The sequence below is a fragment of the Hirundo rustica genome, chromosome 19 (genome assembly GCF_015227805.2).
Source record: "Hirundo rustica isolate bHirRus1 chromosome 19, bHirRus1.pri.v3, whole genome shotgun sequence".
In the NCBI taxonomy this organism is placed as follows: domain Eukaryota; kingdom Metazoa; phylum Chordata; class Aves; order Passeriformes; family Hirundinidae; genus Hirundo; species Hirundo rustica.
Genome location: NC_053468.1, coordinates 3,438,812 through 3,465,659, shown reverse-complemented (window position 1 = coordinate 3,465,659; position 26,848 = coordinate 3,438,812). Strand labels below are relative to the sequence as shown.

Genomic DNA, 26,848 nt, shown 5'->3' with positions numbered 1-26,848 from the left:
ATAAAAAACAACCTCATCTGACCTGATCTTTCAGACTATATTGCAGTACCAGAATTCTTACACTGAAAGCTGCTTGGGGATTAATACACTGCTGCTGGTAGAGAACTTTCCAAAGAAGTGTTGTCTTTCTGTTTATTTTGTTGAATTTTCTTTTTACTCCTGGTTCAGTGGCATGACACGTTCAGAGTGCTTGATGTTTCCTTCTAGGTACTTTTTTGAGGAGATGTAGGGGAGAGCACCTTTATGAGCTAAGAGATTTTTATTTTAAAAGCCTCTAGTTAGTCTTGTGGGTGATTCACATGGTTCATCCTCTCATTGTTTGAGTGATTGATGATGACAAGTGAGTTGATCAAAGACACTGCAAATTGTTAACACTGAGACAAAATCATTACTTAAAACCCATTGTACTTGCAGTTTTCAGTTATCAATCAATTTGACTTAGAAATGAGTTAGAATTACAGCACTGGGAAAAAGAAATCAGACTTTGACACGCTGCATAATCTTAGATTGAATTAATAACTCGGTCTAAATGTGCTTTGCTCTCTGTAGTAGCTGGCTCTGTATTGTGAGTGCTCCATGGATGAGGTCCAGCAGCATCAGCTATTCAGCTGGCTTTGTTCTCAGCAGCTGCCCATTTTTTCCTGTGAGCATTGACGTATTCCTGGTGTCCTGACAGATTTCTGCAGCTGTGGAGCTGTTTCTTTGAGCGCAGCAGGAGTCAGGTATTTTGAGAGCGGTGGGACTGTTTGGATAAAGCATCACCTGCAGTCTGCTGTGACGCTGCACTGCAGCAAGAGCTGTTACCTTCCAGCACTGCCTTGGTAAGGGCCTGGTAACAATCAGTCTGAAATGAACCCTCTTGTACTCATTCAGTCATTCCAGACAAGCTGCACACTTCACTTCATCCTGCCGGAGCTGGAACTTGCAATCCAAGGTTCATCCCAGTCAGTCACTCTCGGTCTCCCAAAGTCATTCACTCACAGGCTGTGGGAGGCGGCTTTTTCTTTTTCTAGTTACTCTTTCCTTCTTTGAAAATGTTACAGAGCTCGCTAGTGATGGCTCAGATTGCAACATTGCTTCAGAGAAATGCTAGATTTGGATGACTCACACCCACAACAATAAAAAGTTCTAGTGTAATTCAAGACAGCTGACTACAGACTTGAATCACACGTTAATACTCAACTGTATTTTTTTCATTTTATTGCTTCAGAGTTAAAATTGAGTTGCAAGTATTGCCCTGAATACAGCAACGTTCTGGAAGGGGCATCACAGCTCTGTCAGGGACTTTGTGTGGCTGATGCCAAGAAAAAATAAGGCAATGTCAGGGCAAGATAAGAAAATAATTCAGTGAAGACAGAGGCAATGTTTTAAGAGAATGAATCCCATTTCTCTGTTAGCTGTTGATCTCTGTTACAACTTTTCCCAACTGCCTTTATCTTGATTAGGTTTTCGATCATCTTTTGCCTCTGTAAGTTTTTGCAATCTTGCCATATCGGTTCTGCCTTAATTTCCTCTGTGGATGGAACAAGGAAGAAGATGCTGAACTGTCTGGACCCCTTGAGGTGAACCTAAACTGAGTTAGATGGTGTTGCTTTGTTTGCTGTTTTCAGGAAATTATTACAATCAAGGAGAGATCCGTAAGAAAGAGCTGGAAGAGAGTTGTTGTGTCCTGGGGATTCCTGCTTCTGATGTCACAGTCATTGATCACAGGTAACTGGTTTTCCTTTCCAGTAGAATTCCACTGCAGTTTTAAAAGGGGATTGAAGTTCACTTTAACATTCAGGAGAGCTGACTGTGCCATTCTAAAAAACCTTGAGGAATTTCAAGTAAGACAATATTAGATATTTTTTTTTAATTCTTCTCTGATTAATGCAAAAGACAATTCCTTTGCATTATGGGGATCACAATTCCTAGGTGAAGCACTGCTCATACAGCATTTAGAATAATGATAACCATACTTGCTGGGATCTGGCACAGTGTGTTTGGGCAGCATGATCACATTTTGTTGTATAACAACTTGTTGCAGTGTGAGACAGAAATTCTCTGAATTGCCTGGGGCAGGTTTGTCTGTAGGTGGTCTTTGTAGGGGTTGCTGTGGAATTCTATCATATTTACAATCTGCTTTAGTCCTGGCTGAAGACAAAAGTGAACTGCAGTACTAAAGACAGTCCACAATAACATGACTGTAAGATTCTTCAAAATTAAGCCATGCAAGATTTGTTTTTGTAAGGTGTGGTGTTGTTTTCTTTAGCTGTGTGTAGCTGCAGAGGTAGGTGACAAAGCTGACACTTCTCTGTGCAGGAACTCTCTTCTGGGAGGGCGATTTAACACTTTGAATCAGTGAAACTTGGAACTAATATTGTAAAAACCTCTCAAATTGCCCAATGACTGTCTGTGTGTAAGATCTGAATGAGACACTGATTGCTAGGAAACACGATACAAGTGGTTGTTCTACTTGTAAACAGCTATCACACAGCCCATAAAGAATATTTCTGCTTATGAAGAAATAATAGCAACATATTGATTTAAAGCCACTCCAGCTAGAAGAGTCAGAGTTGCAAAAATCTGGCTCCAGGCAGGCCCTTTTCCCATGACCATATTTTCCCTTGAGCTAAGGCAACAGAAACCACAGTCCAGAATATGAATCTTTTTGAGTTCTTTGCTTTTTTTAGCTTTAGGTTTCTCTCCAAGTTTTCAGCTTGCTGGGGAAAACGGCATAGAAGTTGTTTTCCTTTGGAATGAAAAGAGATGTTTCCATTCACTTCTCATGAACTGGCTTTGGGTAACTGCAAGTTTTGTAGTACAAGCATATGACAGTGCCCAAAACATTTTGGGGAGGAGTTAGGAAAAAGCTGCTCAGCTTTGCTAAGCATAAAGTCTACTCAGTGAACCATCTTTTGACGTTAACAGAGCCCTGAGGCCACTTGGCCTTTTATCCTCTGAAGCAATGTGAGGTTGGATGGTGAGTGATGCAAGTTCTGATGCTGCTCAGTCACGCCACACACACAGTCCGGGGAGCTGCTTGTTGTAAGTCAATCTTTGGAAGGTGAGGGCCATTTCAGAGAAATCTCTTGGCTGATGCCTCTCTCTTACTTTATTATTATTATTATTGCACACATTTCTGTCCTGATCTGTGATTCCCCCCTGTGAAGGCAGTGCCTGAAATGACAGAGCCATCCCATTGCCCAGAGCTGGGCTGGAATGTACGTCACTGTTCTAAGAAACAGGTTTAGATTTGAGGGCTTTATCTCTGAGTTAGATTGCTATGAGATAACCATCAAATCCTTCAGCTTTGTTGTGCTTTCAGGGAGTAAATGAAGTTCTTGATGAATTTTGCTCCGAGCTTGTTTACGCAGCGAAGTTAAGTGTGTTTACAGTGCATTATTTACTGTGCCATAACTCACCATGTGGATGCTCTTTATGAAAAACATCTGTGGATCAGGTGTTAGTAAAATGGTAGAGGGTCAGGATTCATTTCTAGACCACACTGAATTTTTAGTGTAGCTGATTTTTAGATACTGTTTTCCAGTGGTTTAGACAAAACAGGACTCAGGGTTCTTGAAACTTGCTCAAAGTTCTTGGATTCTCTGAGGTCAATAATTTTTCCTGTGTCTCTTAAGACTTATGTAATTTACAGGTCATACAAAAATATTTGCTGGTATGGCATTATGTGGAGCTTGCTAAAGTAATTCATTATTTACCACTGGATTTCAATGTAAATTCGTGCCTACAGAACACAGCTCAGGAGGCTGTTCCTCCTTAGCATTTTAAGATCAGAGCCCTTTGGCTCTTTTGCTCTTTACTGAGCTCTTCAGAAGATAATTTGCCATCAATGTAAAGAAGGAGCACATTGCTCTGGGAGAGCTGCTGGCCTGCTGCCCATCTCCCATTGCTTACACAAACACTGCATGCTTTACATTAGGCAAACTGCAGCTTTGTGTTTTGGTAAGGAAAGCCCAAAGGATTGCAAGGTCTGGATCTGCTCCAGCCATTGTAGTGTGGAGCTGAGTCATGCTGCTTCCTCTTTCTTTGTGTGATCTACAAGTGAGTGAGTAGAATTTGCAAGATATAAAAGGGGAAATAGATTTGCAAAGCCAGGTGATTGACTTGCTCTGTCATCTCACTGGGCAGGCAGGTATAAAATCAACATGACATTTGGGATTGTGTGTGAACTTGTGAAGAGAAAGCTTCAGTCAGCCTATGGTGAAATCTGTGCTGAAGACCAAATCCTGCTTAAGCACTGCCTTGCCTTAAACAATGCCTCTCTCAAGTATATCCAGGATTCCCAGCAGGACCAGTTCAGTCTCTATCACACAACTGCTCTGCCCGATCCTTCAGGAGCTGTGTTTGATGTTGCTGTTGTGTTTGTTATCTCACTTGAAGACAGCTCAAATCTGCACAAATACGGCCCCAAACTGTACCCACATTTCAGCCCTAGAGATCTGAGATCACTACTAATGTCCTGCAGAAAGGTTCTTCGCTGTATGGGACATGTCCAGGACTGGGAAGAGCAGGAATGTCTGGGCATGCACACGTGATCCAGACTAATTTAGATTTGAGCTCTGGACTCTTCCAACTTGTGACTAGTACAAGTCAGGCACCAGATTTGCAGAGGTGTCCCCTGAGCTGCCATGTCATTATCACAGCTCCCACACTACACCAACCAGTTGCATTTAGGGGAGAAAAGTTTCACAATCCACTTTTGTTACTATTCCCACACAAGGCTTAACACTTGGAACAGCCCACCTCAGACCTTGGGCTTGTGTTGTTCAAAGTGAATTTCTGGACTGTCACAATTGTTCCTGCTGCTGGGCAAGGGAGGACGAGCAAGAGAGCGAGTTCTGAAAGATGAAAGTCACTTCATTAATTATAAAAATTATTATTTATATAAAGTAATAATTATATAAATTAATAATTGTATAAATGTTAATAAAACTCTGTGCTTTTGGTGTATTTTTATCATCTTACGTGTTTCAACAGTAGATTTTCCTGTGAGTTAAGCTCCCATTTACAGTGGGCATATCTGCCAATGCTCTGGCTGTCTATTAGTCTGAAACATTGCACATAAACAGGAGGTGATTTCTGAGCTGCCTTCACTTTCTGAAGAGAGGCTGATAAAAGGAAGCCCAGATTATTCTTTTTTTTCTAATGTGTGTTTTGGGTTCATGGAAAGATAAATATCATATGTTTTACTGTGGATTTCTGAAGCTTTTGTGCACAGTTGTTCTGGACAGAAAGTAAAACTGACTATTTGCATCTTTAATATGACAGAAAATATTTGGCCCAAGTTTGCACTGCAAAGAAAATAATAGCTGAGATCTGTGTAAACTGGAAAATTTTCCATTCACAGTCGGACGCTTACAGCAAACAATGTTACATCTCTTTCCAAGTCTCCATGGAAATTGCACTCCCTTTGCTTTTTTATTATTATTATTTCACTGAAGTCCAAAAGGGCTCTGCTCAGACACTGCACAGGAGACATCCGCCCATGCACTATCACAGGCTATTTTTATGAGGTGGCAGACAGGCTCAAAATCTCCTTTTTTTTCCATTTTTGTGTAATAATTCTATGCGGTTGGACTCAATTTTTCCTCCTATAAGATAAATAGGCTTTATTGCACTTCCTCATATTTAACTTTTAACGAACTTCCTTCCATGACCTCTCCATGACAGAGAAATGAGGCTGTAGGGTCATGGGAAAAATATATCCTTAAGTAAATAGTGTGTCTGGTTGTGGTGATTACAAAGACACAGAAACACTCAGGCCCTTCAGGGAACAAAATATATCACTGGAAATCTGAGCCTTTTTATTAGAATTTAGAAGCAGAGTCATTAAGTCCATCCCATTGATTGATCCAGTTTGGATTTGCTGTCCCTGGGTTTATTGATGGGAATGTGGGTGCTGAGTGCACAGAGCTGTGGGAGTCTAAAAAATGTGTTTATCTTACTTATTATGTGTTTCTATCACAAAGGTGATAATATTCACTAATATTTCTTCTTTCCTGTTCTAGTATTTCATATTTTGGGATCAGTAGTTAATAGTTTTAATTCTGCTGGAGTAATTGTGGTAATGAGTTACATTTTGTCTTCCTAAGTTCCCCGTGGTATCATAGTTTGACATTTTATTTTATTGCTAATTCTAAAAAGCTGATCTCTGTGCTGATTAAAATTTCTGCCATGCTTTATTCTGGAAGAGCTGCATATTTCAGGAGTGAGTGATGGGATTTTCTTAATCTTCCTTATCCCAGCAATTCTGTAAAGGAGTTTTTTTGGTGCAGAATTTTCTGTAATTAAGAACGACATCTGTGGGACCAGAAATCTGACATGTAAATTGATCACATGCTCAGTGTGTATTGCAGGGAAATCAACCTACATCCCTTGAATCAGCCAAAAACACTCAAAATCCTCCTGAACACTAACAAGCTTCATCATGACAAGAAGGCACTTTGTCAGTCAGGTGGGGATCTTGATATTTATCAATCTGTAGCCAAATTTCATTTCTGTTTAGTGTAATTCTGGAAATGTAAATTGTTTTCTTTCTGAGAAGACAAGAAAAGATTTGGCCACCTATTTTTATTTACATTTCTAAAAAGATAATTTTTTCAAAATGCTTTCCCACGTGGCAGTTCCTGCTGGCATTTTAGGACCTCAGAACACTTTATAAAAAGGATTATATCAAAGTCTGTCTTCAGGCATCTGCTTTTGTAAGTGTTGCTCTATGCAATAATTTAAGAGGAAATTCTTCTGGGGGTTGAGCTATCTCACAGCCCTCCAGGAAAGCTGCTTTCTGAAAGAAAGCCTTGTATCGCACTAAGTTAGGTTTAGCTATTTTGTCCTAAATTAGATATTTTTGTCCATAAGAAAATCTTTTTTTTCCCTGGGGCTGCCATGAACCAGGTCCTCCCTCAACTTTCCAGCAAAAGGAACTTCCTTGCTGTCCACCAAGGGGGAAGGGGGAAAAGATCCTTTCAGTGCCAGAGGCCACGTCCCTGCGTTCCCTCAGCAGGGCAATGAGCAATGGTACCTCTGGGAACACTCAAGGATTCTCCCTCAGATGCCAGCAGGGACCTGTCACAACACAACAGTGAAATGACAGCGGGGATTGATTGAGGGAAGCCAAGGGCTCAGGGTAAATGCAGGGGGAAATGAAAGAGAACAGCTAGAGGACAAAATGGTTTATGGAAATCGAATCAAAATACTCTGCGTTGAAATTTATACTTCTACTTCTCAAGATGATTTTAGCAGAATAAAAATTATGAAATACTGATCTCAAAACATGAAAGATGAGAAGAGGGATCCCAGCCATCCCCTGAAGCTGATGAAAGTTTGATTTGACTTAAAAACCATCAGCATTGCTAAGCTTATGGTAAGAAAAAAAAATAAAGCTGTGCATAATGGCTGCATTTCAGGAGTCTGGGGCTGAAGATAGGGATTTGCAGGAGAACAGAAAAATCCATTACAAGGTTATTTTTTTTCTTTTGTTCTTTCTTAGTTCATTCAGAACTGCCTTTTACTATTCTTTCATGAATGATTTTTGAAAGTCCTCCACATACATTAAAGACAGGCGTCACCTTCAGAGCAAGGAAAGCTCCAAGGAGCCATCCTGGATTTGCAGATGGTTCTTGTCCCAGCTTTGCTGTCTCCTGGGAACACAGATTTCCTGGCTGGGAGCCATTCTGTCATAGAACACTTGTGTCCAAGCAGAAGGAAGTGTCTTTAGGTTTACTGATTTCCTGTTAAAACATTTTGAGCGGACTTTCTTCATTGTTTCAGGAAGCTATAGAAAGATACGGTCTTTAGATTAAAGCTATTTTCAACAGTTATACCCAGGAGTCCCCTTTTAAGCACAGCAAACTACAACAACCTCTTTATTTTGCTGGTTACACGTGGAACAATTCAGTGTGTTTTGCCAACACTGACCCTGAGAAGCTAATGGAGACTGACAGGCACTTTCCTTTTGCTTCTGAAGGTTCCCTGCTTTGGTAGCCCAACATCTCTCTTAGTCCCTCATTGGAACCTGCAGCTGTTAATTATAGGCAGACACAGGTCTTTTTTCAGAGAAATCCTTAACTCTTACCCTTAAAGAGTAATAATTATATCAAATAAGCACAGCAAGTTAATCAAAAAGGAGGAACAAACCGAAAAAAAATCTAGCAGGGATTCTGCTTAAGCTTTTGAATCTCTGCATTCCTCCAAGCTTACTCAGGGAAAATATATTCCTATTTCTGCTGGGAATGCTCTTAAAAGTCTTCTCACAATAATGGATCGGGCGTTAACGCCTCGATCACGGGAACTGTGTGGTTTCTTTGTGGGTTCTCATAATCTTATTTTAATTGTAGCTACAGTAGAAAATGTCAGTGCCTCAGTTAAAATAAATCTGTAAGATCTGAGGCTGTGACTTGCTTTAGAAACATCATCCTTTGCATCTGCAATGGACTTGCATTTTCTGCAGGTAATTACTGTATTGGAAAGCAGAGGAGGGGATTTGCAGTCTCTCTTGGGCAAACTTTTTGGGATCCAATCTAAAGAATTTCAGTTCCATCAGTTCCAGTGGGGGTTGGCCACTGACTTCAGCACACTCAGAAATTGTCACTGAAAGAGTCAACAAGAGAAGACAAAGTCTTGTTTAAAAAAAAAAAAAGTTAGTGTGGGGAAAGTTGGAAAGGGAACTGTACAATGGGTGTTGTGTAAAATGTGTTTTCTCTTAATGACCTTCCAGTTCAGATTGGCTCTGTTTACATACAAATCAAAAACTGGGTTGTCTCCCTGCCAGCACAGCAAAGCTCAGTCTGGGATCTGAGTTTCCAGCTGTGTCTTTTGCCTCTGACATCCTCCCAGTAATAAAAGTTGTGTGGCTGAGATTTGGCTGGAATTGCAGATGATGTGTGAGCCAGAACTGAGTTCAGCCTTCTCTTCCTCTGCAAGACAATAGAAGTTGAAGCTTGTTTGTGTCAATAAAAAAAGAATATACAACTCCTAAGCCCTCAGGGAGCAGAAAGGATGAATAAGATGCTTTTTTTCCATCATCATGTTTCTAACCCTGACCAATGTTAGTAGTGAGTCTGTGTGAACTCAGACTTTTGTCTTCCTCATTTCCAAGGTGGGACAGAAGCTTTTGTGGAGTTCACCTGTGAAGATGCAGCATCCAGAGAACAGATACAGTTACGACAACCTTTGCAGTGTTCCCTAATCCAGGTTTTTTGATCTTCGCTTCAAACTCCCTGGAGGGTACAGTGTATTAAGTGCTGTCTTTGCTCTGTAAGCCTTAACAGCTCCCCTGCAGAGACTGACAAAGTGACAGAGACAGGAACCTCTTCTCAGGTGAAGTGGCATTGCCGACGTGCCTTGTAGTTGTCACTTTCCTGTTTCCTTCTTTTTTCAAATGCTGTTGGAGGAAGCTCTGGAGTCGTTCCAGGTCCTGGGTGCTGTCTGGATGTAGGCAGAGCTCTCTCAGTTCGTACAAGAGCAACAAGTGATTAAATTATTCAGTGCAGGGTCTTTCTTACATCAACTGAAAGCTCTGGCTGCAGTCAACAATTCCACTTGCAGGTTGCACGTTGGTCGCCTCATTGTAAAATACCCATTTGTAAAGCTCTATAGCAGTTGTTAATCTCCACTCTTCTGTTAATAAAACTCTCTTTGACACGTGACTGAAAACTCCTCCAGTTGACAGTGGCAGTGTGAGCCAGCAAAGGTGCTCTCAGCAATCTGGAATCTGAGGCTCCCCAGCTGCTCCTACCTGACTGCAGTGCATGATCCAGAGCTGCCTTTGGAAGCATCCTACAGCCAAAGAATTCCCATTTGTATTTTCTTGGCTGAGTTCGTTGTGCCATGCCCTGTTATTTTTGCATTCTGGGTGCATTCTGAAGCTCCCCAGGCATCCCTTCAAATGAAACATTGCATCACTGAGGAAGTGAAGCCATTACAAGGGAACACTTTTGCCAGGCACTTGGAGCAGACACAATCAGCTCTCATCTTCCAGAAGAGGACTTGCAAGTTGACATTGCAAAATTTCAGAAGAACAATGGTCCTTTCTTGAGTGGTTAGATGCAGTTTTTCAGAAAAGCCGAGCTGTGCTGTTGGTTTTTTGCCACATCATGAGTGAAGGATTTATATTTGCATAGAAGAAATATTTCAAACAAAGCAGTTGGAGCACAGAGCTTCAAAATCCTTTGGAAGGAAGAGAATGAGTTCTCTGCTGGAGTCTGCTAAGGTCTCTGACCTTCTCTGGTTTTGACTTTCATCCTGCAATAACCCTCCCTTTTGCAGAGCTGTGGGGATGGAGCAGTTGCTGTTTCCATGCTATTCTCATGGTGTGAGATGCTGTATGAGTGTTGAGGATTGTTATTAGAGTTTTCCTTGCTAGTCAAAGGGTTAATTTTGAGATCTGATTTAGGTTTGGCACAGGAGGAGGGGAGACAGAGGATTTTGTTCTGCAGGAAACTAGGTCAGCAGGTTTTTATTATCGTGCTCGACAGCCCAATGTGGTTTGCATTTAGGAATGAACTCGACTGACATCGTGGATGGTCGCTTTCCCCTTCCCAGGATGCAGCCTCAGACACTGCTCCATGCATTACAGCTTTCCCAAGTGGAATGAAAGGGAATACTCGGCTGAAGCTCAGGCCATTGTGAGTTTGTCAGTTATCTTTTCAGAGCTGTGTGTTAGGAGTGCTCAGGAACACAGGATGAGGTCCAAGATGTTCTGGAGAGGAAGAACAATAACGCTGGAATATTTTAAGTCACTGAAGTGCATCGGAATCACAGAGGTTTCCATTGCTTTGACACCCCATCGACTGCTGATTGTTCTTGCAGCCTGTGGCATTGTTTGGTTTTTGTTTGGTTCTGGTCAGATTCTGATCTTGGTCCTGCCAGTGTAAATTTGGAGTAATCCCTTGCTTTCTGTGAAGATCCTGCTGTGTGTGGCTGTGATCACTGTGTGGTCCTGCAGATAACCTTTAGGTGGGGAGTTTTCCACTTTAACTTTGGATCATCATGACTGATGAAAGATTTGAATAATGCAGAATCTTTGTCACATCTCCGAGCTTTCTTGGCTGTATCTCCTGTTGTGTGTTCTCTTCCCAGGCAACTGAGAATACCTGTCTGTTCTTTACCTCTGCCTGTTGAAGACCAAATTGTGGCAGACATCATCTCTATTGGACAATTCAAGCTGCCTTTCTTTACAGATTTTTTTTTACTTTACTGAATGATGAGAATCCAAGTAGTTATAACTTTAAAAATTATTCCACATTGTTTTGATTGTAAGGATCGGATGAGGGTGATGGAGCTTAAAAAGATTTAAGGCGGATCTTAAAAAAGACATTACAAAAAGATTGGTAATGCCTAGGAAAATTTCTGAGTAATAGGATTTAAGGCTGAGCATCTATTTCCAGTTTTATGCTCTTGTTGTTTTACAGACTTTAATGTGAGTTGATGGCTTTTCAGCATAATAAAACCATCTAATTCTGTCCTGTTCTACTCTTTATTCAGTTCTGGCATCAAGAAACCCAGACATTTTTGCAAACCAAGTTTGGCTTTTAAGGCTGAACAAGGAAAATACAGGCAATACTGAGGAGAGCAGACAGCAGTAGGTTTGCCAGCAGTTCCTGGAAATAATGGAGTTTCACAACCATTGCCTGCAGATTGGACATTTAAGGAGGAAAAAAATCCTTGTGGCTTGCGTGGATAGAATAATGAGAATGCAAAGCCTGTTGAGAAAGTTTATTATGGTAAAAATTCAGATACCATTCTTAGGTTTAAACCAAAGAGCAGCATATCAAATGCCTCAGAATGATGACAGCATAGAAATAACAGTGGTCAGAAAATTGCATGTGGTCTCTCCTGGACTGCATTTAATGCTGTGCTAGGCTATACATTTTAATTGTCCAGTTTTGAATCTCTGTAATACAGTTTCAGCTGCAAGAAGTGTGCTCACAGAATCTTATTTAAAATGTGAACACGTTAAAGGGGGATGAAGAAAGGAGGTGTATCTGCAATACCCTTGTGCTCCTCCCTTGCTGTGAGTGGGAGCCAAGAAAACGCCAGCGTGTGTCAGAATGAGAGGCAGTGACAGGACTTGGAGCAGGCAGACATGTCCACACAATACACAACAGAGCTGAGACAGCATTCTCAAAATTGCCTCCTGCATAATGAAACAGAGGAGTTGTGGCAGAGTCTCCACAGCTTCATTCAGAGTTGGCAAATTATTTCATTCAAATTTGCAGCAACTTGGGAAATGTCATTGTGCTGCTGGAAGATTTGGGTTGTGTTTCCTATTCCTAAATTGAACTAAGTTCAATTGAGCTCTCAGCTCAAGAAATGGGAGATGAAAAGCCTCTCTCTGCCCTGCAGTGGCTCTCCAGAATGTATATTACATCTCTTGAGTCTGTCAGCCATGTGAAACCTTCAGGATGTGACTCATAGGATAAATAAGTTTGGTCATTCTTGCTGTGAATAGAAAAAGGTAAAATCTTGTATTTTTATAAAAGCTTTTTCTTCCCTACATGAATTCAGAAAACATCCCATTCGTTAACATGCCGGAGCTGTCACTGAAAATCCAGTAGCTTCAGGGTTGAACAGAACTGTTAATAGAGCTCAGTGATGCCATGTGTGTGAAATGCATGCTGCTGAATATTTGTGCTCTTTCAAATGGATGAAGTCGAGTTCCCAGACTGCAAATGAGGGTGGTAATGCAGAGGAGCAGCTCATGTGTGTCAGCAAAGGAGCAGATGCTGGCAGGAGACCGGGGGATAAACAGATGCCGAGTAATGCTGGTGAAGGGAATGAGCCATTTGTGCCTGTTTGGAGCTCTGCTGTAGAGAGGATGCAGCCTGCAGATTTAAGTAGGTTAGGATGTTCTCCCCTATGGCTGGGACTGGAGGCTCGGCCAGTTAACTGCAGTGTGTCACTTTGTGGTACAAACATCAAAAATCATCTTTCAGAGAGCAATGGCTTCAAATGGGTGCATTTCTTTTTTATTTTTAAATGTAGCCCTATCTTTATCAATTAAAGTAATGATTCAATGGTTAGAACATGATCTCTGAGCTATGAGCACAGATCTTGTTTATCCTTTTTGTGGGATAAAATATATTTAGCCTTGCTGGATTTGTAGTTACTATTCCTTCTTGGTGTTTTACGTAGTAATTAACCCTCTCCTTTGCTAGCTGTTTACAGCCGGGAGCAGGGTGACAAGAATGGTGCTCTTTGTCCTACAGAAAGCAGAGAGCTGTGCCAGGTATCCTGCATCTGTTTCCCAAACTCAGGTAACCTTCTCCTGGGGCAATCCCAGTACCAGGAGAGAGGGAACAGCAGTATTCCTAACATGGCTGCTCACTGCCAATCTTTTCAGAGAAAGGGAATCAGCTGATGAATTGTATTGACAACTTATTGCAAGCAAAAGGTGCCAGGCTGGAAGCACTGGTGGCTGGCAAAGGCCCCTCACAGTAACTCTCCCACCAGGGTGTGTTTGTACTCTTCATCGTTCCCGCAAGTTGATTGCTTGTATCTGCAAGAAGATTACTGCCTGCTGTAATACAACTTCTGCCCTCTTTCCTTGGATGCCACTAAGAAGATTAATTAGAACTGGGTTGAAAATGTGTTCGTATTTAAGGGAGATACATTGTTACTGTGCTGCCTCATCTCTTATTCCACCCCAATCCATTACATGTTGTGCTCAGGGTCTTCACGCGGCTTCTGCTGTTTGGTGCCTTCTGTACCTACAGGGAGGTAAGGAAGGACTCTGTCTCCATCCTCACACATCCTTATTCCAGGACAATGTGAGTTCTGGCAAGAGCAATCTGGAGCCAGCACAGGATGTTGGATACAGCACACACTCAACACTCCCCTACAGTGGCTTGCTGTGGGGCCACCACACAGCTCACAGGTGCTCTCTGCTTCCACAGCAGCTCCAAGGCTGAAGTAATTTCCAGCCAGGCTTGGCACTTGGACTTTCCCAGTGATCTGTATAAACCAGAAGTGTCTTGGGAGGTTTCACAGTTGCACCATCCTGCTTTTGGTGTTTACAGCTACAGTAACTAACTTCTGACATTTATACCCAGCTGGTGCTCTGACTGCTGAGCTGGTGCCTGTTTGCACTTGGGGCCTTCTGATAAGGCAGGCATTTGACCTTTCTATTCTTAACCCATTAACATTTAGAAGAGTTGCTCTCCTCACCTCTGAGGCTGTGTTCCTCCCCCTGCCCCCAACCCCCTGTTCCTGCCAGATAAGATTACTCCTGCGTTATATATTGATCTAAAAGCAGAATGCCAGATGCAGCCCACACCAGTTCAAGGGCGAACACTGAACTCACCGAGCCCCCATGCTCAGCTCAGTCGTGACAAGGAGATGACCAGAGGCTCTTTTTGCCCTCTCAGCAGAACCTGGGGACGAGCACAGGGGTCTCAGTTCTTTGTAGTACCATTAAACGAGCTGCAGTAGGACCAGCCCAGTTTGCTGAGGCTGCACCTTTGTGTTCTTTCCTCTTCTCCCTCTGCCTGTGAACAGATGAACGGGTTGGAGGGATCCTTACACAGGATTATCACACACTCGTTGGCTTGAGGCAGTTCAGGAATGTGAACGTGCAAATGAGAGCCCAGAGTCCTTTGTTTTAAGCCAAGCCCAGCTCAAGGAATGCTGCACTGTGTCACTCCACCTATGCATGTGCATTTCCCAGCTTTTGCATATCAGACAGGAATAAGGAGCTGTTCTTGCCTCTTCAGGTGGTGTTTTGAGAGTCTCTTGTTCTAGTTCAATGTCTTGGTGTAAAATACATGGGAAACTGCCACCAGAATGATGAAGGAAGTAGAAAACAGGCCTAAGAATGGATGTTAAAAATGCTTGAGCTATTTGCTTCATCCATGAGATGACGTGATGGTCATACAGGAGGACCAACACTGGGAAGAGATTTGGTGGGTGGGGTCTGTTGAGCTGTTACACACATTTTGTATGAGAATAATGACCACAGTGCTCCTGCTGGCTTTAAAAGTCTGTGACACTGATAATAACTACAATCAGTCACAAGAATTAATTAGCTGGCAAGCCTGATTTTCCCCTGTAAAGCCAAAAGCCACTGGAGCAGCATGGATCAAAATTTATTGCAATTATTAATATTTTATTATGTTAAATTAAATGGTTTAAAATAAAACATTGTGATTTAATGTGCATTTACGACCATCTGTACTAAGAACTAAGATTCATATACTCTTAACAGGATAACTTACATGAAATTAAAGAGGCAGGCACTGTGCTTTTTTCTGCCACTGTAAGAGAAAGTAAAACCACAGAATGGATGAAGTCCTCTCACTTAGCACTAGACTATTTTAGAGTGAGAGACTCCTTTTGAGTTGTCTTATCAGACACTCAGTAATTCAGAGCTGGGAAGCTCATTCAAAACTGAAGGAGGAAATCCTTTTTCATCTTGTGATCTGTGAATAAAAATAGATGTGAAAGTCTGTTCTACTAATTTTTTAGATGCCTCAACAGCATGTGTGATCCAAAACCAACTGCTTTATCTCCTTAACTGCAGTTAATATTATCTCTGTTTACTGCATGTGTTAGTTTTTAAAACTGTGTTTTGATATGCCTTTCCATTATTTCTAGAAATTCTGATACAATTTACCCAGTTGTTTGGAAACAATTATAAAATACTGCTATGATTTGGAGCTCCAGCTTCCATCTCAACTCAAAATTGCACAAACCACGACTAGAAGTTCATTTAGTGAGGAGAAATGCATCACTCCATCCCCGTTAATACAATAAACTGGAGAAATTAAATTCTATCCTTAGAGAGAGAGTTGCTTTAGAAAGAACTGAATCACGTATTTAAAATGATTGGGTCAAAACCCACCGGCCCTGGGCTGCAGGAAGAGGTAGGAATTTGGCTGGCTTGGCCCTCACCACCGCCTGGTTTGAATTTTGTGTGACAATGTCACTGTTGTGGTGTCACCAACACTCCCTGGCCCTCGGAGCAGCTGAACTGACAGGGACAAGGCCCAAGGTTGGGAATGCTCCTGCCAGTTCTTTGAGTCCTGTTTTATGGGGCTGTTTCCCTTTTTTTTTTTTTTTTTTTTTTGAAACCCATTTCAAATGTTCCATGAAGTAAATTTTTTATGAGTGACTCAGAGTAAAAGAAAATTTCAGATTTTTATGATAAAATATTAGATGTCTGGGCAAGCCTTCAACTAAAAATGTTTTTTTTTGGCTTATCCAGCATACTGTATTTGCTGAGGTGGGAGTGTGTGAGCCTCTAGTTATGATTAAAACACCAAAAGCATGAACATAGGAAGCAATAAAGTATTATGTAAGAGAAGATTCATCATTTTTGTGACTTTGTTTAAAGAAAGCCCAGATGTGGGAGCAGATGCCTACTGAATCAATCATTTTTTTAAGCCACAGATGACCAGAAAATTAATTAAAAAGAAAGAATATGAAGAAGTATTAGAAAAATAAACCTGCAAAACTTAATGTTTTAAGTGGGCTTAGTGTTGCCCAGACTCGTTTGGTCTTAAAGTGATCTGCATTAACAGTAATTGTAATTTCTTTGGGGATATTTAACCCTCAGGATGTACATTCAGGAGATTGTTCAGTGGTTTCAGGGACTGGATCGCTCCAGTTTGCTTCTGCTGCAGAGTTTGTGTCAGGAAACAGAATTTCTGCCAGGGTTTTCCTGAGGGTGTGGGGTGGGTGAGTGTGTGGAATGGGTGAGGGTGTGGGATGGGTGTGAGATGGGTGTGAGATGGGTGAGGATGTGGGGTGGATGAGGGTGAGATGGGTGGCAGTGTGGGATGGGTGAGGATGGGAGCTGCTCAGTGCTGATGCAGCAGGACTGCTTTTCTCACAAGAGCTAATTATGCCATTAGCGTGCAGATCTCTGCACCTCCCTTCTTTGTGAGCTTTATAAATATTCTGTGTGGTCTTGTGTGTCTGAGACATGCTCAGAAAACGTTCATTTTTATGTTATGTTAGCAACAGGTGACCAGAGAAGTGAAATCCTTCAGAATACTCGGACATGCAGAACAGCACGGGGGTCAAGGTATTTCTAACAGCTCAATAGAATCTCCTTTATTAATACCTAATAAACTTCCCTGGCTTCCTGGCCTATTTACAGTCCTTGTCCTTACCCCTAATCCATTTCAGAAGTTGTGTTTCCATTTTGACTCCGGGATTGCCCAGCAGGACATTTGTCTCAGCACACAGGGACAGCTGTGTTGACAGTCTCAGTGGCCCCGGGGCATCACAGGCTCTCTGTAATCAGATGAGACCTGTGCATGCTTCAGTGCCTTGCAGTGAACTGAAACAACCTTTGTCTGCTTGGGATGATGAGGGGAGTGACCACCTTTAGGGGTTTGCCTGTCCTTTTGTGAGACCTTCTAAAGGATACATAAACTGCAAAACCAAGTGAAGGTCCAGGAGTCAGTGTTACTGTAGCAGTTCATCAGGCAGCATGGAAAAAAAAGAAGGATTTGATGTAGGAAAAATACATACAGGAAATGCAGAGGATCTGAAGTTAACTTGTAAAATTATGTTGAGTAGTTTTTTATAAAATATCTGTTCCCTAGATCCCTATCCAGTGTTAACCATTGTACCTAGCTATTTTCTAAAATGTTTCTTTTACTTCATTTGTACTATGTGGCAGAGATAAATATGCAGCTCTTTCTATTTAAGGAATACTGGGAATTACTGGTAACAACAGTAGGTAAGAGACAGAAGTGGCATTTTTCAACTGCTGGCACACCATTTAAACATGCACTTTGCATAGCAATAGCAATGACCAAATCCCTGTTGAACACTGGCCAAGAGAATCCATCAGCATGTTTTATTCATGTGGTGTGACAGTGCAGTTAACTCGAGTCTGTATTGATTCTGTTTATTTCAATTTAGAGAACATCTCCACTGAGCATTCCATGTAATTATTACACAGACAAGGAGCAACATCCAGAGCTGACAGCCAAGCATATAAATACAAATCTTTTGCAAAACATTCTGTCATGCTGCTTCTGCAAGGAGAACAGGTCAGACTTAAACAGAAGCAGATTCTGCTGTCAAGATTTTTGCTGAAATTGCCTTTCCTCCGGTTCTGTTATGATTATATCAGGGCACCATTTGTTTTAGTCTCCCAAATGATCTTCACAGCTGCATTACTGTACAGAGAGAGAAAAAAAAAAGGGCTTAAACACAATGAGCAGGTAAAACATGCACTTTGCATTGTAACTAAGAGACTGTCAGTAGAATCTTTGATATTGAACAGTGTAAATAGGAGTTTGTAACCTGCTGCTTCCTGAGATCCCAGGGAGGGTGTGGATACTGAATAGATGCAGATCCGTGGAACAGAGTGCACGGTAAGTGCTGTAGGTGACTTGGTTGTCCCAGGGAGGTGCACAATCAGAATTGCTCAAATGCTTAGGCAGGCCAAAGGTTGCAAACGTGAGACACGAGCTTGAGCAAGTCCATTCAGGGAGGGAACCTACAGTAATTAGCTTTGCCACTTGTTGCAGTTGTTTCCTTCTTAGGATGATTAAGTCACACTGATCTGGTCAACCCAGGTCAAGCACAATGTTACCAAGACAACAAAGTAAACTGGTCACTGCCCTGGAGTGCTGCACAGCCCATGAAGTGGCTCACAGATCCCTGCTCCAGCTTTGTCCTGATGCTGGGGAGGTGATGTGGTGGGACAAACCTCAGCTCCTTGTACAAACAAACTCTTCTCACAGCTGGAGTGTTGTTCAGGGCTCCTCAGCAGCAGCAACCAAGATGGATGAGATACTCCAAACTGAACTGGACACACTCCGTCCCATAACAGTGTCCCATTGAAAGATCCCTCTGCAACAGTCCCACTTCCTGCCTGCCAAGAATTTGCTCAACATCTTCTGTTAGACTGGAAGGGCTGGGGGAAGGAGAGCCCTTGCTATCATTAAAAAGGAAAGGGAAAAAAAAAAGTCTAATCAAATAAATCCCTGTAGTTCATTTCCTCTTACGAGCTCTGTGCTCTGTAATTATATTACCAAAGAAGTCTTTCTTCTCTCAGTTCACGTGAAACCTTAATGGTTTTATTCCCCTTGGCCCTAGTTCAATCAGTATACATGAAATGACAAAGTTTTTCAGTTCCAGTGTAAATTTGAATTAAAGGTGGTGGGTGTGGTACTTCAGATTAGAGCAAACTATTAAAAAGGATCAGTTCCTTAAAGGACACTTGCTAGGTTGGGAGTACATTTAACATAACCCCAATACCACGTTTAGGTACTTTCAAATAATGAGTAAAAGAGTGTAAAAGATACTCAGTATCTCAAAGAAGTCCAATGAATTTTACTTGTTTGCTCATGGAGTTTTACTGTTGCTCTTCTGGAGATACTGAAGCCAATTTTGAAGACTTTAGATAATTTGTTCTGAAGGAAATACTGTTCAGATGATGCAACACCAGCTTGTTGAAAAGGAGAAAACAGAACTTGATGAAGCAAATAGGAAGTGAATGTTTTCATTAGTTGCATATTCACCTTTTTCTTAATGTGCACTAGATTAGCAAATGCGGGTGGTGTTCTATAATTTCAGTTTTATTGCATCAGGAAGAAGGGAAATGAACTCTTTGCTGGACATCACTGAGCATCTTTTGCTTCTTGTAGCTTCTTCAATCCATTTTGGTTAGAATGAAAAAAAAGTATTTTTACTGCAGCACAAGAAACTGAAATACCTTTTTAGCAACTGAAGTGGGATTTGGGGTGAATATTTTGTTATTTTGTTATCTGATCCTTGTGTGCCAAGTGAAGCATTAAATGAAAACATTTTGATTACAGTTCCAAGCCAAGTCGTGCCCCCTCTTCTAACCAGTCACATATTAACTGAAATCTCGTTGTACCTGCAGACTCCTTGTACAGTAATTTCAGGGTTTCTCATTTCAGTGTTGCAGTCTGTTTCTCTGCAATTGCCATTTGCACTGAAATAATTCATTACACATCCTCCCCTCCATGCACATACACTCTTCATCCTTTATATGTGACTGTAAGCATAACAAATCTTGTCTGATTTCCATGCCATTTTCTCGTCTTTAGTTGTTAATAATTAACTGAGTTTTGTTAAATGTAGAAGTGCTCGGTCTCTTTTAGGATGAAGGATGGATGTTTTCCTATCAATCAGTTTTTAAATCTGAGCACTGAAAAGTCTGACAAACAATGCTTGAAAGAAGCAAATTTTGTTCCTATTTTGGGGTACAAAATGGCAGGAGATAAAAGAGGGCAATTCAGAATTGAAGTTGGTTGAATTCTTCATTAAGTCCATTTTACTTCTTGTCTTTACAGTGCATCAGCAAGATTTAAACCCTTCATTTTGGAGAAGGGTCACATCTGTCATAAATTATGGTCTCCATTATTTAAACAGTAGCATTGTTATAAATATTTTCTTCCTGTATTTCTGTTTCAGAAGCCAAATACTCAGCATTTCTCTTCTTCTTGTAAGTAGCCACACGCTGGGCTGCCAAGGCTGGTTTATCATTTGCCTTGGGAGAGGCACTGTATAATATTGCAGGATATTTGCAGGCAGAGGTTTGACCTGTGGGGGAGAGAGGTGAGGGCTTTGCAGGATTGGTGCCAAGAGACTGAGGCTTGAAGGAGAACTCCTGCAGCTGCTGTCACCAGTGAGGGTCAGAGAACTGCAACGAGTTCCTGCAGAAATGAGACTGAGCCACCGATTTAAACCGAAATTTGTGAGTGTTAAGATTTTTAGCCAGACCTAACAAATTTCCTTTCTATTTTTTTTTTTTTTTTTAATGACAATTTTATGTTTGGAAGTAGGGATAATTGGATGAACGTGTGAAAGGCAGTTCTGGTGTCAAGGCACTGCTTTTCAGAGCTGTATCTGCAGGGTCCGTTTTTGTGACAAGGAACTTATCATAGCAAAGAGAAATCCTCTTACTGTGAGTAGCAAAGTTTTACTGGATAATACAATATTTTAGGGCAAAACGCGAGTTTTTTTCCTAAAAGGAAGAGCAGCCAAGAGTATTGACACAAAGAGTCACCCAGATCTGTGTCTTACAGAGCACAATTAGCTGATGCAGAGGTCACACTTTTGCCCCTGACAAGTTTTGGGGGTACATTAGAGCAGCTCCTTTGATGTTGGTGGATCATTTGCAACTGTAAATGTGTTTTCTATGCAGTCCAAGAGCCCAGGAATACAGGAGGCTCTGCAGAGCACCAGTTAGAGACCTGTTGAAGATTGGATTGTTGTCTGCCCCAGGCAGTGAAACATATTCCTGGAGTGTGTGTGTGGGTGCTGCAGCGCCAGGCTCAGGGCTCCGATCCAGGCTCTGCCCCTGACTCAGCTCTGCTGCCTCGGGCTCTCCAGGGAGAGTTATCTGAGCTCTTAATTCTCTCATTAGAAAATGTGGAGGTTATTATTCACTCACTTCCCCATACCAGCCTCACAGGGGTGTGAGTTAATGAACATCTGTTAATGTGTGGAAATAAATGCTGTGGAATTGCCGGAGCAGTAGCAGCGGGTTGGGAATCCGCAGGTTTTCCTACGGGATTGTGCTGTAAGGCTAAATCACCATTTTAGCAAGGCACCTGTGGAGCATCCCTGTCTCCAAATCCCCCTCTGTGTCCTGGTAAATGCTCCTGAACCCAGGGCTGGGACAGTTCTGTGCCACTCTGGGAGCTCTGTGCAGCCTCGTGTAACCCAGGTACGTGCAGCTCATGGCACACAGCTCTCGACAAGTGTGATATGCCCAGCTCCAGTTCATTATCCTCACTCATCTGCCACTCATTAAGGAAAGAAAAAAAGATACTGTTGTCTGCAAAACTCGGATTTGTTACCCGGTGCGCAGTGAGCCGGTAATGGCACACTCGAGACAGACATTGATCTTTTATTTCAGAGTTACCAAGCCTGGGTGCCAGGTGAAACTCCACAAATCAACCATCAGAACCGTTTACTATTTATACATTTTAGCAAACAAAGGAATTTTCCCGTCTTCCACACGTTGCAACAACGCTGTTCCCTCCTTTAAAGCTTCCAGATTTCTGTCTCCCCTCACGGGTTGATGTCGGGAGGACGAAGCCCCGGTTCCCTTCCCTTCTCCGGGGCGCTGCGGGCGGCTCCCGCAACCGGCAAGGGCGAGCGGCTGCCAGGCTTTGGCAGCGCCGGCCGGTCCTAGAAATCCGGCTGGCTGCTGGAGCGGCTGCCAGGAGCCTCCCTCGGGCCGTCATGTGAGCAGTGTAAACAGCCCGGCCGGGCGAGTGGGCGGCTCGGCGCTCGCCAGTGGGGCAGAGTTCAGTGCCTGCGGAGGGGTTACTGCCGAGCGCCCGAGGGTTGCCATAGCGAGCATTGCATAACGCTGGCAGCGGCCCCGGCCACAAAGGGCCCCGCGTTCCTTCTGCTCGGTTTGTTCATTGTTGCCGAGGCCCGCTTTGCTGTCGCAAATGGAGTTCCAAGCATAGTTCCTGGCCGGGCTGCCGTGGGAGGTTTCGCTGGGAGCAGGGAGAGAGAGGAGCTTGCTGATGGAGCCCTGTAACCGGGGCGTTCGCATTGCCTGCAGGAGGGTTGTTTGCGTGAGCAGAAACTTTGCGTGCCTGTAAAATTTGTGGGAGTTAAGAGAGGTGTTTAACTTCCTGATACATTGTCTTCTAAAAGGAAGTGATTTGATGTAGGACTGAAATTTGCACCCAGCTAGAGAGCCCAGGGCATCAGAACATCGGCATTATGTGGGTACAGCATGGCTGCAAGAATTAGTGCTCCCATATCATTGCATAGATCAAATGGACTGCAGGAGATGGGAGTTTGTGGGAGGCTGAGAAATCAGAAAACTTTTTTTGGATGGAATTGGTAGAGAGAAGTTGGAACGTTGCAACATGGGAAGCTGCATTTGGAATCAGGCCATCATCCTCTGGAGATCTCTGCTGAAGCTGCATCTGCATTTACATAAGTTTTGGCATGAGAAATCAATGTCCATGAAGTGACTGTTCTGTGCTTTCCCTTTCTAGATGATTAATTAAAGTGGCTGAGGGATTGATTTGGCTACAAGCTGTCTCCTGAGGTTTCTGACTGTAGTATTTTTGTTATGTGGAATAGACCAAGGTCTATCTCTTTGGCTGGCGTGATTATGCTTTTGGCTCTCCTGCTTTTTGAGGGTCTGGCCATTGAGTCAGTGGCCAAGTCCTGTTTGACTTCCATGGGCCAGAGTCAGAACTGCAGTTTTGCCTATACAGTGTGGTGTATTTATCGTTCCAAGAGCAAACAGATTTAATATTAAGGTTGTGCTGAAGGGTCATCAGGTTTATTTGGCATATGAAGGTTGTGGTATTTCAGTCATTTGCCTCTGAAAGATTTTGCTGGCTGCTGTGAGAGACTTTTTGTTCCTTCCCCTTGGGTTTGTACCTTTTCCATACTGAGGTCCTGGGCACGTAGGATGCGTGTGTGACCTTTTGTGTGGCAGAACTGCAGAGCAAACCTAGCTAAGAACAACAGGGTTGTTCTTCTACCTATGCTCTTACTTCTGCCAGGACAGTGAGACCTCCAATCCCAGTTTGGAACTGGAAATCTGTCCTTGAGCCAGTGGTGCCAAGACTCATGTGAGCTGGACATGGCTTCTTGGTGAATGGCTTAACACACCCTGTCCCAAGCTCTGCGCCCCTGAGCTCTTCTTTTCTTCAAAGCATTTTACAAAACAAAATAAACTAAGGGAGGAGTGAAGTCCTGTGGTCTGCTCCTCCGAGAGTCCTGGTTTTGCTGGCGATTTGTATTTCAGTTTTAAAACATCAGTGGTGATTGTGGGATTGCTGGGCTTTTTGTTCTCAAAGTCAGGGCAACTTAGACTGTCAGGGCCCAGATGAATTCCGAGGCACTATGGCAAAGCCAACAATAACAATGAGGAATGATCGTGGCTGGGAGCTATTCTGGGATCTGCCTGATCTCTTCATCTGGGCCTAGTGGTGCTCATTCCTCACAGTGATGACAGTGCTTTGGAGAAATATGGGCTGTGTCCTTCCCCTGTTACTGTCTGGAATATCAGAGTGACTAGAGGCATCCCAAAGGGGTACATAATGGAGCCCAGGGAGTTAGTAGAGACCAGTCCACCTTTTTTGGGATCAGGTCAGTCTATCCCTCCCCTGGGAGCTGACACAGACAAGAGCAGATGGTTCTGGGAGTGTGGTCCGAAATTCCCAAAGGCCACCAGCTGCTGTAGTCCATGTCTGCTGTCCAGGCTTTCCACTGAGCATTTCCACCCACCTTCCTGCCTTAGGAAGGTGCTGAACTGAAATGCTGCTGCTTTGCCCAGGAATTGTGCTCTGTGGTCCCTCCTCGTGTCCCTCAGCAGCATTGTGTGGTGACACCGATGTGGCCAAAGCAAGGTGCCCAGTAGGTGACACACCCAGCCCCTGTCACGTGCTTTGGCCAACGGAGTCTCCATTGTTGGGATGACATTTGGCCCAGATGTCTCAGCTTTCTTTCTGGAGAGCCTGGGGAATTTTGAACTTTAATATGACTGTGTTTGCTGCTAGAAAGGACAGGTTCCAAGGAGTATTCCTGGTGTTTTGCAGTAGAAATCAAAGCAGTTTGTGATTACTTGATTTGGGAGCTCATTCACTGTTTTGCACCAGCCTCTAAGGAAGTCCTGACTGCTTGAAATGTTTGTTGCAGAGCTCCTCAGCTCCAAATGGACAGAACTGTTCACCATACTCATAATTTTGGAGTTTTTTACAGCATTTTGTATCTTTGGGGCTAGACCTTCAAGTCAAGACCAAGATGTTGAACTTGATTCAATACCCCAGGGGAAGATAGTACAAGGAGTAAAAGGTTCCCAATACCCAGGATTGCTGAGACATGTCTTAGGTTTCCATTCAGAAATCAGGGAACAGACAGAACACTTTTCTTAGAAGGATCCCAAACTTCCTTACATAGGGGTAAACATAATTATTTCCATTCCACTGGTGTGAAGAGCAGAAGGTAAAAAATGCAGTGTCTAACTATCAATTCAGAAATAATTGAGCTGAAATTTGTTTTCTGTCTTACACAGCAGGGCCTGATGCCCTCTCCAAAGTATTTTTTTAAAGTTACATTTTAAAATTAGCTATAGGCATCATGGTTTCTATGTATTTCTGGTCTTGAAAGGAACCATCAATTGTTTTTGTTTGAAGACATTGAATATGAACTTGTTCCTGCAGAGCTTTGTGCTGTAATTTATCAACAAGGCGCTGAGGCACAGACGTCAAATGAATACCAGATTTCAAATTATGATAAGCAATTGTGTCATCCCTGTGAATAGACATCAGTCTCTGCTGAGAAATCATCAATAATTCATTTAAAAAATAAATGAGTACCGGGCCATTTGGATAGGTCTTTGCAAACAACCAGTCCTGTGGTCTGTCATAATTCCTGTGAATTTAAACCTAAAGGATGCTTATTTCTCAAAGAGAAACACATGATAATGCCCAAATTTAAAAAAAAAAAAAAAGTGTTCCCTCAGGACCTGATTACCATTTCTCTTTGGGGAGGTATGGAGGAAGTTGGAGTGTCACCTGTCAGAGGTGTGCTGGATTTGTCCATGGCTCAGTGGGAACGTGCAGAGCTCTCCCAGAGTATTTTACTGTTAATATTCCAGTCATTAACATCTTCCCCACTTCCTTTAGCCTCTACCTAAACCAAACCCTAAGATTATTATTTCCAATCTTAAAATAAAACTCTCAGAATAATTTGTATTTCTTTACTATGAGGAGAGGAAGGATGCTGCTGGTATGAAAATTTCTTGAGCTTCCCTGTCGTAGGTGGCTTTTCATTTGACAGTTGGCATCCTGCTCAAGTCCATTTCTCTCCCAAATTGGAGGTTGTCACATTCCAATAAGCACACAGCATCTGTTCTCTGTAGAACGTGATGTTGCAAGATGCTGATCATTTATCTAAGTGGGCTATTTTCAATTGAATCAGAGACGTACATGCAGCCTAACAGCAATAATTCCCTCCTGTCTGTAATTGCCCATTATAGGAAGAGGAATTTATAAATAGTTATAAAAGTCAGGATTTAGAGGCTGTGCTTCAAGGCCTAGGGCTAGCCGGTCTTAGCTTATCTTAGCATAATCTCAAAAATAAAAAACTCTCCGCTCTACTTTGGAGAGCGTGAAATAATTTCTGTTTACACAGTTTTTTGAATTACTTTGATGCTGTGATATAAAGGTCACTGATTGCCTCTAGTCATCACATGGCTTTTTCACTAATTGTGCACTCACCTCATTTTGTTCTGTGGGATCTTTTTGCTTCTTGATCCAGTTTCATTGCCCAGCTGTTCATTTCGTGCAGCTCTAACTTTATACAAAGGGCATCCTCCGTTCCAACAGACACATTGTGGTCGTTGTTCCCAGCTGGGAGCCTCGTGCACAGCAGCTCACCTGCTTCCACCATCAACCCACCGACCTTTGGGCTGATTTAATGTAAAATCAGGCACTGGGGATAAGGAGCAGAAGGTATGCCAAAAAGTTTCCTGGTCCCTAACCTTGGACTGATTAAGGTTGTGCTGCAGGATCAAAAGGCAATAAGAATTGGGAAAGCTCTTTCACCCTGACCCTTTTGCTGTGTAGTGGGATGGGAAATCACATGGGCACCTTGAAAATTTTGCACTGGGATCTTGGAGTGTGTAAATGGAGATCTTAACACCTCCAAGAAGTCACTCTATTGCCTGCTCCCTGTAAAAGCCACCCACAAAGGTTTCACGTCCCTGCTGGTCCCCAGGGCCTGGGGATTTCCCAGCTCACAGATTTCGAGGGTAGATCTCAAGGTTATCCCATAGCCCATTTGCTGCTTGTAGAGCCACGTGGCCATCGCACAGACCAGCTGTTGGGTTTAAGTTAACCTTCAGAGCAGTCAGGAGAGCTTAGTTCAC

At 42.6% G+C, this 26,848-nt stretch overlaps 1 protein-coding gene across 1 annotated transcript in view; it reads left to right on the top strand.

Annotated features, from left to right (window-relative positions):
• The window catches only part of PIGL (phosphatidylinositol glycan anchor biosynthesis class L), a 51,414-nt gene that overhangs the window by 1,327 nt on the left and 23,239 nt on the right, over positions 1-26,848 (top strand). Inside the window, exon 2 of the mRNA XM_040082568.1 lies at positions 1,611-1,710. Coding sequence (XP_039938502.1) covers positions 1,611-1,710 — 100 coding nt within the window. The remainder of the gene's footprint in view (positions 1-1,610; positions 1,711-26,848) is intronic.